Source organism: Raphanus sativus, chromosome 9, assembly GCF_000801105.2.
Source record: "Raphanus sativus cultivar WK10039 chromosome 9, ASM80110v3, whole genome shotgun sequence".
In the NCBI taxonomy this organism is placed as follows: Eukaryota; Viridiplantae; Streptophyta; class Magnoliopsida; order Brassicales; family Brassicaceae; genus Raphanus; species Raphanus sativus.
Window position 1 is genome coordinate 12,548,228 of NC_079519.1, and position 19,793 is coordinate 12,568,020.

At 37.7% G+C, this 19,793-nt stretch overlaps 3 protein-coding genes across 3 annotated transcripts; 1 reads left to right on the forward strand and 2 right to left on the reverse strand.

Annotated features, from left to right (window-relative positions):
- Nucleotides 1-7,112: 7,112 nt before the first annotated feature.
- Nucleotides 7,113-10,007, reverse strand: LOC108824578 (uncharacterized). Its single transcript, XM_018598001.2, has 4 exons — nt 9,578-10,007; nt 9,226-9,499; nt 9,051-9,141; nt 7,113-7,220 (listed from the first exon to the last, which is right to left on the reverse strand). The coding sequence occupies exons 1-4, from the start codon at nt 9,722-9,724 to the stop codon at nt 7,163-7,165; spliced, it is 570 nt and encodes a 189-aa protein (XP_018453503.2). The 5' UTR covers nt 9,725-10,007; the 3' UTR covers nt 7,113-7,162.
- A 3,082-nt stretch (nt 10,008-13,089) lies between these two features.
- LOC130500055 (uncharacterized) lies at nt 13,090-14,621 on the forward strand. Its single transcript, XM_056994755.1, has 3 exons — nt 13,090-13,568; nt 13,668-14,458; nt 14,539-14,621. Exons 1-3 carry the CDS (start codon nt 13,090-13,092, stop codon nt 14,619-14,621), a joined length of 1,353 nt encoding a protein of 450 aa, XP_056850735.1.
- Nucleotides 14,622-16,169: 1,548 nt separating this feature from the next.
- On the reverse strand, nt 16,170-19,352 carry LOC130500056 (uncharacterized). The gene is made up of 8 exons (XM_056994756.1): nt 18,963-19,352; nt 18,492-18,794; nt 18,064-18,411; nt 17,787-17,969; nt 17,298-17,469; nt 17,050-17,252; nt 16,671-16,929; nt 16,170-16,555 (listed from the first exon to the last, which is right to left on the reverse strand). The coding sequence occupies exons 1-8, from the start codon at nt 19,350-19,352 to the stop codon at nt 16,170-16,172; spliced, it is 2,244 nt and encodes a 747-aa protein (XP_056850736.1).
- Nucleotides 19,353-19,793: the final 441 nt, after the last annotated feature.

Genomic DNA, 19,793 nt, shown 5'->3' on the forward strand with positions numbered 1-19,793 from the left:
AGAGAACTGGTGGGATGAATGGTGACACAAAGGGTTGCGGAAGGCCCGATGATACTACCAGACTTCAATTGTTGCCGGATGTGACGCACCGGTCCAACAAAGGAAGGATCGAGACTTGGAGATAACCTCACCAAGAAACTATAAATGTTCTAAACAAAGAACAATGAGAGAAAACTCAAAAGAGAAATAAGAAAATCGATGTGGTTTTTTTATTCATCATAGCATCCTTATTTATACATAATGTAGTCAAAGAGAAATAAATAAGGATGTAGGAAAACAAGACATAGAAAATAGAAATGTGGGAAAACAAGACATAGAAAATATAAATTGACTAAGACTAGTCAAAGTTCGGAAAATGAGGAAGACTTGGCGAGATTCATTGACTGTCCAGGTTCATGGAGTGTCCAGGTTCTTGCAGTGATGATCAGGTCGTGCACACCATGCTGTAAAGGATATGGACACACACGGGACGATCCACACATGTCTAAATTCGCGAGAACTGAACATCACCTGATTTGTACATGGCATAACTCCCTCATCTGAACTTCGTTTGATCTGATTCTTCTTCGAGGAGTTCCATAATTTAGTTGAGCACATTCTCCAGGTGGTTTCACGCGAAGAACCATCATGGTTTAGAAGATATGCTTCGAACAATGAATGTATGTCTGTGTTGCTTCTCGGGTGGTTTGGTGGTCGAACCAGCTCGGAAGATCGAACCAACTTGCTCAGCTCGTCCGGGTGAGTGTTAGTCCAGCTCAGCTCGTCCATTATAGTGTCACTCCAGCTCACTTGAGTATTCAGCTCATCCAAGATTGCATAGATGATAAGGGAATTGGCATAATCTGATGAGAAAACCTCGGTTATGTCTAGCTGGTCGACAAGGTCGCCACCTTGGGCCGTGTCCATGAACCAAACAGGTCGGTGCTCAATCCAGGGCGTATCACCTTGTCTGCCTCCTGTTACTGTTGCATCGACGACGTTGTTGTGGTGGCTTGTTACACATGTTCCTGTGGTTTTCGTTCTGTGGCGTGCTTCTGTGATTTACTCTCCGGCGATCTGTGTTGGTTCTACTCTTATACACTCTTTGGTGTATTCTTCTTTGATTTTCTCTCCGGCGATCTGTATTGGTTCTGTGGCTTGTCTTTCGTTGACACTTACACACTCTTTGGTGTATTCTTTTATTGAGTGGTTGTCGATCTGAGTCACCGATCGGATCTGGTTTTACCCGTCTCTTTGGATGGGAACAATGAATAACTATCGATCTGTCCATAAGGCAGACATGAAGGGAAAGGGGATTAGTTATGATGATGATGATGATGTGCCAATCAAACTAGTCGATCGTGAAGGCTCTTTCGTGATCAAGGAGTTCAGCCTGACACTGGTAGGCAAAATACTAAACCCAAAGAAACAGAATGTAGAAAAACTTCTACAAACAATGCATGTTCAATGGAGCTTGTCGGACAGAATCACGGCAAACGATTTGGGAAATGGGAAGTTCTTGTTTAATTTCATCACTGAAGATGATCTCAACTCTGTTCTTCGACAGGGGCCATTTCACTATAACTTTTGCATGTTTGTGTTGGTTCGATGGGAGCCTATCGTCCATGATGACTATCCATGGATCATTCCTTTTTGGGTACAGCTCGTTGGCTTCCCGCTACATCTATAGACTGATGGTAATCTTAGGAACATCGGAGGAAGGCTAGGTCATGTTGATACACTTGAATTAACCGAGGGCCGAATGCTGATAGACATAGATACTCGCAAACCTCTGAAGTTCTCACGTAAGGTGGAATACAAAGGGGACGAGGTGACTATTGAGATAAAATACACTATGCTGTTTAAACACTGTTCGGGTTGTGGCATGCTTACTCACGAGATAAGTTACTTTCCAACAAACAATGCTAGACCTCGGATTCAGGCCACGGCTCGTTCAGATGTTTTCACGCGGATGCAGTTACCTAATGAAGAGGTGTCCACTCAGCGACAGTACCGCAATGCTCCTGCCAGAGATCATTTCTCTTACAGCCCATCGATGGCAAAGAAGGAGTTGTCTCTGTCTCGTTCTAATCCTCAAGCTATGAGGTACAATGATAGCTCTCGATATAGAGAGTATGGGGTTCACACTAAGGGCCAGCGACCTCATGATATGAGGGACGAAGCTCGGGATTACTCTTCTAGTACATGGGAAGCAAATCGCTGGAATGGCAGTAGACAGAGTACCCACGCAGATAGGATCATATGACGTCGTGATGCTCATGTGAGGACCTCTAGATATGATAGGCCTCATTTTGGTTCTGGATCTTATGATCGTCCAACTACTCAAAAATGGAGAGCTAAACCTGTTGGGAAAAAATAATCCATGAGGAGATTTCCCCTGCTTCCGGCTTCCAGGGTTCGACCCCTGTCCAGGCCCGACCCCTGTCCAGGTCTGACCCCCGTCCAGGCCCGATCCCTGTCCGGGTTCAAGGTTCCGAGTCAGATAATTACTCTTGCCTCTAAGTAGAAAGGAAAACTTCAAGATAAAGGTAAACATCCATATTTATCATAATATGGTCGAATCTCCTTAAATCCAAGAGAAGAAAGAAGAAGTATTCCAAGATATTTGGCCGCCTTTAATAAAATTGGAAATATTCTATTATCTAAGGATATATTGAATATTTCCAAATCCTAAGGAGGAGGCACGACTTCTACTATAAGTAAATGATTAATAAACCCTAAAAAGAAAGTGAACACGTTCATCCACAGAGATCACAATTTCTACAGCCGCCAAGTCAATATTTCACACCGAGAAGACCTTCCACTTGGATTCGCCTATTATAGGTTGATCCCGACGATATCTATGAGCTAGATAAGGCTCTATACTCATTGATGCACGTCCACAGTAGAGGCAGACGTCCATCTACAGAAGATATAAACCCCATAGTCAATTCGATGGCTACCAAGGCATGAATTGACCTAAAAGACTATCTCCACCGACATGTCTATTGGAGGACGAATCCCTGCGATCATCACCAACAAGATGACGTCCCTGTTCATGGCAGCATGTCTGTAACTCTATATATTGGCTCACACTATAATCTCCAGCTCATCGCCAGGGACACGCCATGCTCCACGAAGCATATCGAAGCTCCATGCTCATTGCAGCATACCGACGATCATGTCATCTATTCCGACCATGCGTCCTCTACAATAGATGACTCCTATCAACTGCAGAGCCACGTGCTCACTAGGCCACGTGCCTATCAGGCCCCATATCTCCACAAGGCTCCGCGCCTCCACAAGGCCACGTGCCTATCAGGCCCCATGTCTCCACAAGGCTCCGCGCCTCCACAAGGCCACGTGCCTATTAGGCCCCATGTCTCCACAAGGCCCCGCGCCTTCCAGGCCACGTGCCCATCTAGGCTACACGCCTCCAATGTATGAACTACGGATGGCTTGATCCCCTTCAGAGGGGTATGTAGGCAATCCCCACTGTAGGATGCATGTATAAATTCCAAACACCTTCCACGGTTCCATGACTATTATCTAAAGATTAGAGATTTTGTTTCTTCTTTTGGTCTATAGAGTTTTTTAGAATATGACTTTTCATATGTTGTAATAATAGCTCAGTTTTAATTATTACATCTTATAATGTAAAAAATATAAATATATAGATTAGAATTTTCCCTTTCTTTTATCAACACATTTTATATGTTTTTATAATCCAAATTCTAACCATTAAACTGGATTTTTTAAATATAAACTCTATGTAGCTACAAATTTCAGTTAAACAGAATAAATTAAAACTGAAGATATTCAAACTGAATTAAACTAAAATAAATATTGTATTTAATGTGTTAATTTTTTATATATATATTTAAAGCCCAAAAGCGAAAAGCAAACGATACTAGAACACTTTCATAAATAACTAGAACATATATAAAACATATTAAACAATATTAACTAATAAAATCTTACACTACAATATACAATTATAAATAAAAAATACAAAGTAAAATATTAAAATACAAGAAAATACCACATTACTCCCTAAAACTATTTCTGTAATGCTCCATATTTGGTTATTCAAAATTTGTTTGGACAAATATTTTAGAGGTTTTGGAGGTTTCGGAGCAAATTTTAGAAACCATTAGCGTTATTGTAATATTTTAAATGTGCTTGTCATAATTTTTGTCTTCATGTAGCTTTTTTAAAAATATCTTTTATTAAGTTTCTGTTGTAATATGCTTGTTCTCTAATTCTAGTTTTAAAATAATATAAATTATTTTATTTAATTTTATGTGTAATTATTTTATTTAATCTGAAATAGTTATGAGATATACAAAATTAAAGATGAAAATATAAAAACATATTTAATAATTATATATATAATGTGTAGTTAATTGTAAGGGCCAAAATGCAAATAAAAGATGAAACTTCAAATTTGAAGTTTTGAGTTGTGAAACTTAAAATATGAAGTTTCACTCCTCAAAACTCTAAATTTGAAGTCGCTAAGTTTCTTTTTGGAGACCAAAAAACTCTATACTTTTTGTTATAGAATTTCTTTTGGAAATGCTCTTAGTCCGTATACTTTATATACAATATGTGATTATAAAAAGGTTATATTAAGCATGTTGACTAGATGAAGATTATATTTCCTTTTGTTCTAAAAAAGATTATATTTCCTTTTATAAAAATTAAAGTTGGATATTATAACCAAACTAGTATTTTGGTCAAAGATTTCGAATATTCATGAAAATAATATTCTTTGAATAAGAGTTCTTGTCAACAGTACTATAAAACCTTAGTAAAATTGATCAGTACATTTTGCATTATCAAAAGTATATTATCAAATGATGAAATCAAATTTTCTTGTGGTAACAATCTTTGTTCTCCTCTTCGTTGGTATTCTTGAAGCCACTGAGACGAACTTGGAAAATTCGCTCATAAGATCGGTTGATCAACTGCAATACACTGGACGGGCAATCCCACCATCGGGACCTAATCCCGACGAACCTCCAGTCCGATCCCGGGAAAATATGTTACCTAAGAATGTTCCTATTCCACCGATGGGGGCACCGCCAGCACCACCAAAAACTAGAATCTGAGTTTTTCCTCTTGAATAACTAATTACAATGTAACTATTAAGTTTTATATATAATAATAACCAGTGAGCATTTCAGAATGTACCATGTTTTAACTTTCCATCAAATGATCATTCTAGTACTCAAACTAAATTTAATTTGAGAAGTCAAACTGAAGTATAATAACCAACGTGACAAATATCTTTATGAAAAGATCTCGCAGTTATAGATATAAAATCCAAAATTGTATTTTGCGTCTGAGAAAAATATTATATCTTGAATGTTAGAAATCGTCTTTGAGGAGTCTTTATAGTATTTATCTCTATTGAGAAATTTTGAAAATCATGAGGTTCTGCAATTATGGTGATCAAGTCTTTCCAATCCGTTCCGAAATTCTGACAATCGAAATGACTTAACATACTCTCCACCACCCAAATGAGTGCTCTTAATTATAAGTGCAAAGCTGATTCTCATCGTCCAAGGTTTCTTATTCCATTAATTGAAATTGTCAAGAAATGTCTTTACAAACCCAACCGTAGCCATTAAATTGGGATGAAGAGGTCCATGATCCATCTATTAAACATATGTTCTCCAAGCATAAGATCAGACCTGGTGAAACACCCCAGCCCAAAAAAATTGAAATACGAGACTACATACTGAACATCTTTTTGTCTACAAGAAGAATCTATTCTATTAATTCTTCAACATGTCCTATTGATATTTAGTTATGTCCAACTATTATTTCAACAATACATATCTTTTTAATTTAATTACTTTGAAATTTAATCTCTAAATGACCACCACGTATATCCTCCTAATAATCAGGAACCATAAATTTGATAACTGCATAATACATCTTAATTAATCAAATAAAAATATGTAACTCCCGGTTTTTATTTGTTTCCTGACAATCTTGACCTTATAAAATCTATTTGCTGGATCTAATCACCATTTAAATTGTCTACTAATCGACATCAATTTTTTGTAAGTTAAATAAATATGATTAAGGTGAAGGATAGCTACATAACGTTAGTTTTGTCGATCTGTGTTGCTAATAATATGGATTATATACATTTTACATTAGAAGCAAATAATATAAATCCACTTCGATCCAGTAAACTTAAAATTACTTTTATTTTATAATCAAAAATCCAAACAGTAAATGTATATATGTAATAAAGTATGAAATATAAAAACTTGAAATTTATAGAAATAAAAGTATTTAAAATAAAAAAATAGGTTTCTATTTTATAATCAAAAATCCAAACAGTAAATGTATATATGTAATAAAGTATGAAATATAAAAACTTGCAATTTATAGAAATAAAAGTATTTAAAAAAGGTTCAAAAAAAAATACGCATTTTGATTATAAAGAATATGAATTGATGTAAAGAATAGGCTTACTTAATAATTTCAGAATAATTTGGCATAATAACTAAATTAAATATATAAACAGTTTTTAAAAATTTAAAATGTTCAAATGAAATTAATATACTTAAATTAAGAGTATAAAATTAATATACATAATATATATATATATATATATATTTAACATAATATATTAAAAACTATTTTTCACATTTTTAAAACATTTGTTCGGTCTTCGAGGCGGGTTGGATCTGATATTGGTCTCCAAATATAACACTTTAAAAACCGTTTGAGTATATATAACATGTCTAATAGAGTATGAATCTTTGATTTTCGGGTTGATTCCGAATCATTTTTTTGTACCAATATTTTAACTAATTATGTTAGGTATCTACTAAGAAAATATAATATGTTGTAAAAATTAGGAATAAAGTTTAAAAAAATATGAAATGTAGCACAAATGTATAGCTATGCAATTTGACATATTTAATATAATTACCAAATATTATATTAAATTAATATTAATATTAATATTAATTTTAAATGCAATATGAATAAAAACACATATATGACTAAAATATGATTACAAAAAAAATTAAAATATAAAAATTAAAATTTTCAAAACAAACTAAAATAAAAATATACCCGCCCTTTGAAAGGCGGGTCAAAATCTAGTATCTTTATAAAACTAGAATATCTTTATAAAACTCTCACACATTAACCAAATTCAAAATACCCTTTCCCGATGGTCTTTATAGTTATCTGCTCCGTTCCACACAGTCAACCTAACATGCATCGTAAAAGGAGGCATGAGTATACAAAATTATTCACTGAGGACGCTTAAAACCGCCCACATGCAACTCAATAATCAAACAATAAAATTCTACGTTCTATTTTAAGAACCTAGTACTCCCATTCTTTCAACCTAGCAATCATTTTCCATCAGTACTTACTTAGCAATTCTCCTATTAATTATCCATTTTCATTCATTCAGAACTAACAACGTGACATCAGGTTATATCATTCCTTTACTTTATCATTCCCTAAGATTTTGACCCAAAGGTCGATCTACCTATGGCCGTAGCCAGACCTGCGACCGTAGCCAAACCTACAGCCGAAGCCAACCTATGACCATAGCCAAACATATGGACTTATCCAAACTTGTGACCCATCGGTCCACTATGGTTCACAGCCAACCTACAGCCGAAGCCAACAGGCGATCTGAAGGTCCATAACGGTCGAAGTCAACATAAACGGCTCAAAGCTAAAATATGATCATAACATCTTTACAGTCGGAAGCCAAACATACTTTCCTTATTTTATTTCATTGATCAATCATGTACTTCACTTATTTAAGTTCATTCGTATAATCTTATTCTTTCCTTAAATCTCATTATTAATCAATTTTTATACTGTTCTCCACTTAACATTCAAATTCTTTTCAAGATCAATTATATGTTCATACACATAAACATACCAGTTAAAACATAACATCATCACTCGTAATCTAACATGCAAATATCCTAAGAACGTAAGAAAGTACTTGATATACCACTGATTTAGCCAGTTTTCAGCCATGGTATATAGTTGTTTTAGAGTCTATTTATTATTTATTAGAGTCTTTTTAGAGTCTTTATAGGTTCATGTATGTTTTGGAGCAATATGGTGATTATGGAACATTTTGGAGCTAAAGATAAAATAAACCCGTAGCTGTTCAAGGAACCAGCCAGAGTCATATTTAAGTCAATCGTGGAACAATGAAGACACATTGTCTTCGATCGACAGTGAAGAGCGAAAGGCTCAACTTGTTTCCTGGCCGACTTAAGCTGAAAGATCCACATACTTACAAGACTGCCTCTGGCCGAGTAACCTAATATTTAAGTGCTCTGCCATTATATTATCCAACACACATTTTCTTATTTTCATTCACAGCAAACGGTCTACGGTTTTCGGTAGTTTGGAGAGAAGATCCAAGACTCCTTCAGTGCTTCTATTGAAACTTCAGTTTTATCTTACCTTATTTGATTTATGCAGTTTATTCAGATATTTGCTACGTTCTGCTTTACTATGCCTGAGTAATTCACCTTGTTAGATTTAAGGCTATTTAAGGTTATGAATGATTAGCCAAAACTATATAATTGTTAAGGTGATAATTAGACATCCTTCATTATAATTGATCTTACTGCTTGTGTTCTAGTAGCTAACTAGAACCCTAATATTATGATTGTGAACAACTACGACTATAGGTTATAGGGACCGGACTCATCAGGGTTAAAGATGTGAGAGGAGTCCGGTGGAGAATGTACGTGAGGGAGCAAGGGCAGATACTGGGCATAGATAGTCCCAAGCGGAGCTTTCAACATAAGGACAAGTTAATAGTGTCTATGATTTCAGAAGGGGTACATCAGGAATCGAATGGTAGTCACAACAATTTTATAAAGGTACTTACTAAATCTGTGGAGATGGAAATGGTTTAAATAATAACCTAGCTGTTGCGAGTGTGGAGACTAATTTAGAGCTAGTTCAGGAACCGGTAGGAGCTGGGAATCATAGTCTAGAAAAGGTTGTACGTTAGTGTAGTAGACTGTAGAATATAATGAGGGTACCGGAACTACCTCTCCAGACACAGAGTAAGCATGACGGGCTGAGCGCCAGGCAGACTGTCGGTTACAGTGCTTCTGATGGCACGGAGCTCACCCATCACGTCTAAAAATCAGCAATTACAATAAAACGGGAACACGTTAGTCAGGGATTTTAAAAATAATCTAATAAGATGATTTTTAAAAATACCAGGGAGTTGTCTTCCGGTATTGGCTAGAGCAAGTAGCTCTTCATATGGTCGGAATCGGAAATGTTCTGTAGGTATGTTCCTAACGGTGGTTGGTATCTTCTCGAAAGCAGTTCCTTCGGGGAAACAGATAGTGACGGGCGCATCAGACAACGGGAATTTAGGGTTGCTGTGAGTCACATCGAAGCCGCTTAGAGTGTAGAGAGATCCCTCGGTGAGGCGTTTCCTGAACTTAAGTTGGTGACGAGGAGGAACAGATCTGTGCACCACCGTAGACTGTTACAACAGAGCGACACAGTCGATCAGAATTTTGGTGAAACAAATCAAACGAAATTGAAAATCAGAGGCGCTTACGTTTTCATCGATGAGCAACAGGTCAAGACTGAGGAGTTCTCCACCTTTGTTTATGTTCCTAGACTCCCAAAAACGCAGCAGACGCACCTCCGCGGTATTAGAGCATCGGCCGGCTCTGAGATCAGCTAAAAGAGTGTATGAAGCCATGGAATTGATTGCTGCGAATGAATTTTTTTTCTGATATCGTGTGAGGTCTGCTGTTCGTCGGAGAAGTACCCATATTTATAGCGAGGGCTTCAAACAGTTGGTTTGGAAGACGAGAAGGTGTATTGATTGCTCCTAGTGGGCGGAGTGGAGTAATCAATCAAAATGAGGTGTAAAGAGATGATTTTACGGTAGAGGAAACGTTACAGAGTTCCCTTGGACGATTGGCATCTCAGAGCTGCGTCGCTGAGCACGCAGAGGGATGACGGAGATGAAGGGAAACCTAACTGCTTTTGGGGCTGAGTCGTTTATGGGCTTGGGCCGAGATTTGGTTTAAAAAAAATAGCGGCCAATAGGATCTCGACAGGTGTCGAAAAAACCCCTCTCTAAAAAGATGTCGTGGATGAATGAGAGCCCATTCGAGTCAACTTTATATATATAGATACTTGTTATTTGTCCCTGTAAGCTACTTTTATTTTATAAGGTTTTGATCATGAAATCCTATTTCTCGGGCTGTTTAGTTGATGTTTATTTTTAATGATATCTCTTGTTTGAGTTGGAAGAAGAAACGAAATCATAAATTCAATATGATGGATGATCTAAGGTCAACAACTACTTTGAAAATTAAAGAACTGACTATATGGCCATTTTGATTGCTAATGATGAACTTCCACCATATATCTCAATCGTATTTGGTTCCCAGATTAAGTATTTAATCCTTTCATGCATTTTTTAAAAAAAGATTAAAGATATATCTTTGGTTACCAAAGCCCATTTTCCTTTTATACTTTTTTGGGTCAAAAACCTGTGTATATATATGTACGCATCTTCCTGAATCGAGAACCCTAGACCTAGCCGTCAATGATTGATAGCAAACGAGGTACCCTTCTCCTCCTTTCATTTCCTATTCCCCTTCATATTTTTCTCTCTCGTTATCTCCTACTTCCTCCCTTCTTCTTCTCATGATTTCGTTGGTCTCGTGCCTAAGGGAGAGATCTGTTATCATCATGAAGAGTTAATACTACACAATGATCCGGAAAAGAAGTTTTGCACAGTTGTGGAGCTGTCTTCGCCGGATAACTTAGTGTGCCACTAACCTAGACGCTCCTTAACCCATCCCTCTTGAAGAACATACCAAAGTTTGATGTTCCTTTCACATATCGCATTATGTGCTTGATGGCTTGTCCATGAGAGTCTTTCGGATTGTGCATGTATCTGGGAACCAAATACGATTGAGATATATGGTGGATTCTCGAAACGTGGCGTTTTTGTTCTTTGGTTAGCAAAGCCCATTTTCCTTTTATACTTTTTTGGGTCAAAAACCTGTGTATATATATGTACGTATCTTCCTCAACCGAGAACCCTAAACCTAGCCATCAATGATTGATAGCAAACGAGGTACCCTTCTCCTCCTTTCATTTCCTATTCCCCTTCATATTTTTTCTCGTTATCTCCTACTTCCTCCCTTCTTCTTCTCATGATTTCGTTGGTCTCGTGCCTAAGGGAGAGATCTGTTATCATCATGAAGAGTTAATACTACGCAATGATCCGGAAAAGAAGTTTTGCACAGTTGTGGAGCTGGCTTCGCCGGATAACTTAGTGTGCCACTAACCTAGATGAGCAGATATATATAGGGTGAACCCTAGACATTTCTTGCACAGAAAGCAACCGAGAACCATTTCTAGTCAATCTGCTTCACTGCTCCGATCCATTCTCCATCTCCGATTGGTTGTTACATTCTCGTTTGATATGCACTGCTCGTCTCGATCCATTCACCACATCTGATTGAACGCTTCTCTATTTACTTAGTAGTTTATCTTCAAATTATTATTCTTGTTATTATATTGTTTTTACAATTGTATGTTTCGTTTAACTAAACCTAGAAAAGCAACAATGTAATACATAATAAACAATGGTTGTAGAATTTTTTAGTTACTATTGTGGAACTTAGCCAAACATGAGATGAATAATTAGTAACTAATTAATAGTAAGGGAGAATTGAAAAAATGGGACACTTTAAACTTTTGTTTGTCACAATAAGACTTTTCATACTTTCGGCAATTTTGGACATATTTTACCCTTGTTTTATGAGAAAAATAGTAAATAGAGTTTTAAAAATATAAAAAAATATGAAAACTATAGAAAACATAAGTATGACAATATATAAGTTTAATTTTTTTAAAAAAAAAAATTTGAATCATATTTTATTTTATCTCCTGGCTACAGTTAAAATACTCATTCTGGCAGTCTACTTAGTTTATAGTTCGAATTCTAAATTTAAAACACTGATATATCTAGGCTATATATCGTAGTATAACATTTCTTCTATACCGTGGCAAAGATAGAATCAGCTACGCTATAATCAAGAAAGATGGCTTTGGTGTACCTTCAGCTAGAAAACGAGATATAACCACAACTCAATCACAGAGCTCGGTTACATTACGTGTCATAATCTGTTATACCTTTTACCTTATATGACGCCTGAAGGTAGAATACAGTTCTCACCTATTATACGGTGTTCTGGGTAGGTAGTATACGTATTCTAGGCAAATCGTGAAAATATGGAAACTTCCATTTTCGGTTACAGAAGTTTCCTAAATCTAAACTAAATCTACCCTAAATCTTTCAAAAAATATTTTCTCCTAAAATCACGTTCTTCTTCTCCTCCCACGATCTTTCTTTCTCATAGTTTGCTTTCTCTCTTCTTCATCCACAAAATCATCTCTTCTCTCCATCAATACATCATACATCATGGTTCTAATCTATGTTAAATCCGGGGAATGGGTGTCTGATTTCAGTGAAGAGTGGAGTTTCGTGGTAGAGAAAGCAAGGGGTTGTCGAATGGTAACATTAGAAACTACTACTCCATTGGTGGTGGTCAAGAGGATCGTGTGTTAGGATTATGGGTTGGACCATATTTCTGTTAATGCCGAGTTCAGTTACTCGATAGTGAATCAAAGAGGGAATCCTCCAATTTTTATCACCAATGATCGCCAATCATCTAATTTTGTGGCTTATGCAAAGAGGGATTCATCTACTACCTTGTGCGTCACGTTCTCTGGTTCTGGCGTAAATAAAAACGAACGGATCAATATTGATTTGAATAAGGAGCCGTGTGATTCAAGTAATGTTGGGGATGAAGAAGTTCTGGAGATAAATGGAGCCGCGTTTGTGAAACCGTCAAAGGAGTCTTGTGGTAGAAAGAAGGATCATGTCGCCGCTGATGGTTGCCGTGATGCTGGTTTAAGGAGTAAAAAATTGGAGATTCTCAAAATAATAGAGATACTGAATAGTCTGGTCGAGAGTGGAGAGGAGATTTTGTGAAGAAGAATCAACTTTTCAAGAGTAAAGAGGTTATGAAGGCAACAATGGAAATTTTGGCGATGAAGAATAATTTCGATTACACTGTTATCAAATCCACGAGAAAATGGTGGTATTGCCGATACAAGGATGCATTATGCAATTGGAGTGTGCGTGCAGAAGGTCTGGACGGGTCTGCATATTTTATGATCAACCGGTGTGAGGAACGACATTCATGTGCACCTTCAAAGAAAAGCAATTTCGGAAAAACAGCATCGGCAAGAACAATTGGGAGACTAATACAACATCGATACGGAGATGCCAACGATGGCCCAAAACCAAATGACATCATTGACTTTATAAGATTGGACCATAGTTGTGAGATTACTTATGGGCACGCTTGGGAAGCTCGGGAGTTTGCTATTGCAGCTGCTAGAGGTATAGCAGATCGCAGTTATGCTAAAATACCATCGTATTTGCATATGCTTAAAGAAGCTAATCCTGATACGCATACTCACTATGAAATTAATGACAAGGGGAGATTCATGTATCTATTTATGGCATTTGGGCAATCAGTTAGATGATACTACAATGCAATGCGAAGGGTGATTGTTGTTGATGGAACTTTTCTGAAAAATAAATACAGAGGAGTTCTACTTGTTGCTACTGCTGTAGATGGTAACTCTAACTTGTATCCGATTGCATTTGGAGTTGTTGATTCAGAGAATGATGATTCATGGGGTTGGTTCTTCAGGCAGTTGAAAGTGGTTATTGCTGACTGTCAAGACTTGGCTTTTGTCTCATATAGAAATTCATCTATTGCTAAAGCGATTGGGACTGTCTACCCGCGATCAGCACATGGAATATGCATTCATCACTTGTTGACCAATGTGGTTGCATTTTTCAAGACAAAAGGGTTCACTGCCTTGGTTGAAAAGGCTTCACGGGCATATAGGTTCACTGAATTTGAGGAACATATGACCCAAATTTTTGATATGAGTCCTGAGCTTGGAAGATATCTACAGGAGGCTGATGTGCGCAAATGGGCTTGTTCTCTGTTCCCTGGATCCAGGTACGACATTAGGACCACAAACCCTGCAGAGTCAATAAATTCAGTCTTGAGAGTACCTAGAGAATATCCGGTTATTCCTTTGCTAGATAGTATAAGAGAACTGTTGACTCGATGGTTCTATGAGCGTCGCCTGGTAAGCTCTAAGCATCTTGATCCTTTAACCGCTGAGGTAGAGAAAAAGATAGATAGGAGAATTGTGAAGGCAAAGGGGTTTAAGGTTTACAAGACTGGCAACGTCAAATCAGTGGTGAAAGGAGACATATATGATTTTCATGTTGATTTGGAAAGAAGAACATGCACATGTGGGAAGTACGATATAGGAAAAATTCCTTGCCGACACGCCATTCCAGCAATTTATTCACGAGGTATGGAAGTATAAACACATTAACTTGGGACCTATTTATCTGTATATAGACTCCAATAATTTACATTTTTGTTCACACAGGTTTGGAAGTACACAGATTTACCGACGCCTTCTACAGCACTAAGCGTAGAGAACCGCATATGAGGAAAGCATTAACCCAATAGCAGTTCCACAGTCTGAATGGAAGGTCCCAGCTGAGGTTAAACTTGCCAAGATTTTACCACCAGAGACAAGAAAGAGTGCTGGTCGACCAGTAAAGAGAAGGCATGAATCAGTAGAAGACAAGATAAAATCTTCTCAAGGATCAAGAAATAATAAAAAGCACAAGTGCAGCCGCTGTGGTAACAAAGGACACAAGAGAGGGACATGCGATTTACCCATTGGAATGGAAGTATAAACACATTGACTTGTTATGTTTCTGTGTTTTTTTCTTATTAATATTCTGTGGAACAACACATTTTGCAATTTGGTGTTTGCTAAACTCTTGAGACAAATCGATCTATGTTAGTGACAATTTGGTTCTAGTAGATGATAATCAACAAACAACACAAGAACAAAAACATAGTCTTAAACTTCAAGATCATGCAAAGATAAGGTACATGAACACCACCACCAAACAACACAAGAACAAAGCTTTTATGATCCTTAATTCCCTAATGCATTATGTGGTCTTCTCTTCACATTGTGCAATTGCATCTTCCATCTCTTCAATTTTACTGTCATGGCATTTCATCATGCTCTCAGCAGCTCCCATTGATTTCTGAAACTCGGAGTTGTCAACGAGCAGCACGTCAAAGAGGTCCTGGAAGTCTTCAATTTCCTCAACAACTGACTTATCAGTCCATTTGAACAAGTGGGTTTTGTCCTTCATCATTAACAGCCAATAACCAGTTAGATTCAAACGAAGACATAATAGAGTCGATCTCCATGAGTGCTAATTACATAATCGACTAACCTGCTTGGATCCCAACGGACAAGAATGGAATAATCTTCCCGGATTTTCAACTGTTGTTGAAGTGAAACACGATACTGCCTTACCGCAATTGCATCTTGTGGGAATTCCACGTTGTTTGGCGACTCGATCTCTTGAAACGGATGAAGAATTGACAGAAGACATTTGTGAGTCAATCTCCCAAATTTCGCCGTCAAATTTCTTTCTGTCGAGGAAGAATGAGGAAGAAAAGGGACTAGGTCAAAAAAAATAAACAAAACTACGTCGTTTTATTTCCTATAACTTGTATTGTACCAAAGGCAGATCAGGAAAAAACACCAAAATTATCTACATAAAACGTTTGTCTTTGAAACCTATAAGTTAGTGTTAAAAGTAGGAGCAAAGAAATTGGACATATGTACATAAATAGTGAATAAATAGTTGTAATGTGTGTGTTAGGGTAATATTGTTTTGACTTTGGTTAGAGTTAAGGGTTTGTTTAGGGTATGTTTGGGGGTTATCGTTTGTTTACGGTTTGTTTAGGGTCTTACTAGTACTCGTGTACGAAGCTTCTTTAGGGCTTCTTAGGGTTTGTTTAGGGGTTTATATAGGGTATGTTTAGGGCTTGTTTAGGGTTTAGGTTGGGCTTGTTTAAAAAATCCTATAAAAACCAAAGATAATTCATAGAAAACTAACCAAGAGTAACATCATTCAATAACAACATAAGTTAGAGTTTTTCCACATAATTTCTAGAAAAAGCAAATCACTAATTAGACACAAATCAATCTTCTAAGTCATATGCTTCAGACCTCTCCCATGGTGAAGGCACATATCGTGTCATAGCCTCAGCGTAGATGGGTTCGTGTGCACCCTCCCATAAGTCCACACCAAGCTTCTGTCTGCAACCCATGATGATTTCATCATCCACCAAACTGATGTCGAGACCAAGCAGAAGGCATTCCAAGTGCTTGAGCGCGTATACACCACAATCACAACAACTCTTGTTCAACCTCTTCTTCATAGGCACATCCACGATAGTATATGCAGAGAGGAGTAGCGGCTTCTGTCTTTCAGGTGGTGCAACCGCCTTCACTATCCTAGGAATCAGAGCAGCAAACTTTTCAACGTGTTGTCTATTCTTTCCCCCACCGCAATCATAGACTTCCACTTTTTTTCAATGATGTTGACACAGACAGCAACCCAGTGATTACATGCGTTGGACATTACAAAATTTTTAAATGAAGAAATGTAAACAAAAATGTGTATAAGAGTGAATGATTACCATTTACAAACAGAGGAAAGTAGAGCCGATCAACATCGACACCCCAAACTTGATCAGTCCGCCCATGAGATGGAAGCTCTCCTCTGCCGTACCCAAGAAGAAAATCAGTCAATTTATAGGCTTTTCTGTTCGGCGAAAACTTGATGAATGCAGCATGGACTTGGAGGCAGAACATAGCACTCATGAAAGCAACACGTTTTGGGGCCCAAAGGTTCAATGTTGTCTTCACTCGCCACATAAACATAAATGCATCCATTTCCTGAATATTCACAATGAAAATAAGAACATGTAGCAAACAAGATGTTTTAGAAATTTAAATTCACCAAATTAGGAGAAGATCTCCTTACCTCTTTCCAAGCCATTTCTCAGGACTTACTACCCTTGTAGCGAGAAACAAATTTAAGATTGTAGGCCCAAGCGGTAAAGAAATTGGATTCAAAGCCCAATCCGTGAATCCTTTCCATGATTCCTCGGAAAAGTTATACAGTGACGACTGTGGAGAACCATCTAGGGGCAATGGTGAATCGCTTAGCTGGAGTGTTTTACCTCTGTACCATTTCTTCCACTGTGACGGCGGTGGAGCTGTAGCTGTATCTTTTTCTTACTTTATTGGTTTAAATTTTGAACCTCGGACTGAACTCATTGGAGTCCACCAGTCATCTTCATTTGGGGTCTGAGATGGGTCAAAGTCTGTCACATACGACGCCTGAGAAAGCCCATTAACACCTTGCGTACCCATCCCGTGAATGATATCATCTTCTTGACTAAAATGCACATCGAATGCACTCTCGGATGGTTCCTGTTATGTCACAATAAATAATCAATAAACAGCATAATATTGAGCACTAAATCCATTACATGAACATTTTACAAATAGTTCAAAGTATTTCATACACCAACACACAAGCATTACATTAATATCTTACATAGTTGTAAAAACAAGACACTAACAAACCAACCAAGTAGATACCGTAGATGAAAACAAGACACTAACAAACACAAGCATTACATCTACTTCCTGGCCGATACCATCGATGAAACTAGCACAAGAGACAGGTAAACCAAACAAGCCAAGATTAACATTTTAGAGAGTGTGGCAGACTAGTTTTTCTTTACCCCGCGTTTGGACCTCCTCAACGATGACTGTGAAGTCGAGGGCTTCCTCGGTGATGGCTTGCTCGGTGATGGCTTCCTCGGTGATAGGTCTCCAAGCTCAACTTCAACCGTTGCTTCCTTACGTGAATCTCTAAGCTCTGCCTTCATCTGCTCAAATTTCTCATCCATCTGTTTCTGTAGCCTCTGCTCCATTCCAGAAATTCGCCTCAAACAACTGGGTCATAAAAGCTTTCATGTCTTCACTAAAAGGTGCTTGCTTTGGTCCACTAGAGAGAACCTTATGCTTCCTTTTCTCCATACCACGATCCGGAAGTCTCTTCTTTCCCTTTCTAGACGACACATCACTCGTTGATCCTCTTGGAGTCTGAAAGTCTTCATCACTCTCATTCCCATTTCCTTCACCATTCGCAGCTTCTCCAACATTCACAGCTTCGTCATTAAGTTCTAAAGAAATCTCCGGAGTGTTCTCGTACTCCCAGATGTGCTCACTGAAGTCATACTTCTTACTTATCATCTCCTTCAGAACGATGATTCTATCATCCCTCACATCACCAGCTCTGCGAAATTGGTCATCCTCGACAACATCCATATTTCCTGTCCATGAGATGTATGGAAAAGTGACATCCTACAGAAGAAAGGTAAAGAAAGTTAATCCTAAAAGCTCATTTGAAAGTGGATTAAGGCAAGGTAAATAGAAATAATTACCTCATTTGTGAAGATGCTCTCCAAGTGAATGATCTCGTCATATGACACCTTCGCAGCTCCCATCCAGTTAACGCATCTAGGACCATCCTTAAAACCCTTGATCAGCTTTTTACCACAGAGTTTTCCAATCTTTGGTACAGCTTCCATTGCCCAAATTTGCAAGGCGTAGGAGAAGCCATCGAAGACGTAACTAGTAGTCTTCTCAGATAGGAAGTCACGCGTTTTTACTACTGACTCGCAGAGGAAATCATAAGCAGCAACTCCCCAAGGATACCTACAAAGCTTTTCAAGATCCATGACCACCTGATGTATTTGAGGGGGATATTAGCCTTCTCATCTTTCGCTAAAACCACATACATAATGATGCAAAGGTAGACCAATCTGATGCGATCTGCATTACGCCACTTCTTCACCGTATTCTTGTGCTTAATCCACAGATTGTAGATTGTAATCTTATTTCTTCCTCAATACCCTGCTCCAGAACCCATCATCATCATCCCAGTCACTGAACTCCTGAAGCGAGATACTAGTATCGCACTGAAGCCCGGTTACTGCGTGGAACTCTTGCAGTGAAAACCGAAATGCTCTCCTCACAAAGACAAACCAGAGCTCGTGCTGTTTGTAAGTCACCAGCTCCCTACACAAGAAGCTGTGTATCACTCTCGCGGAAAACCCAAGACCATTCTCATGCAGCTTAAAAATCTGACTAAAAACCGGATCTTTCTTCACTTCTCTCAACTCATTTGGCAGCCACTCCTCCAACTTTCTGATAATGAAGTCGATCCTGCAGTTGTTGTTGATCTGAGTCACTTGGGTCTCCTCGCCCTCCTTAAAAATCCTCTTTGGTAACTCTTGAGACATATCTATAAAACATGAAAAATTTGTGAGTTCAAAAGTATCAATATAATCACACAACTAATGAGAGCAACAACAATCATGTCTACAATGAACACATACACAATCGGATAGCAAATGTTATAAGAGATGTCCAATTTCAAAATCAATATACATTACAATCGGACAACATATATTACAATCAAAAAACTTCTACTCTACTGAATTCTAATATTTCTTAGACAAATATACATTACAATCGGACAACATCTACTCTACATGAACACGAGTTCAATCGGGCAGCAATGGTATAAGTTATCAAGACTCGATTTTCCTCTTTTCCACTGAATTCTAAGATTTCTAAGAACAAGATACATTACAATCGGACAACAACTAGTCTAAGATGTCAAAACCCGAATTATCCCCCTTTCCAAAACCCTAAATCGTTTTGATACAAATACAATCAAA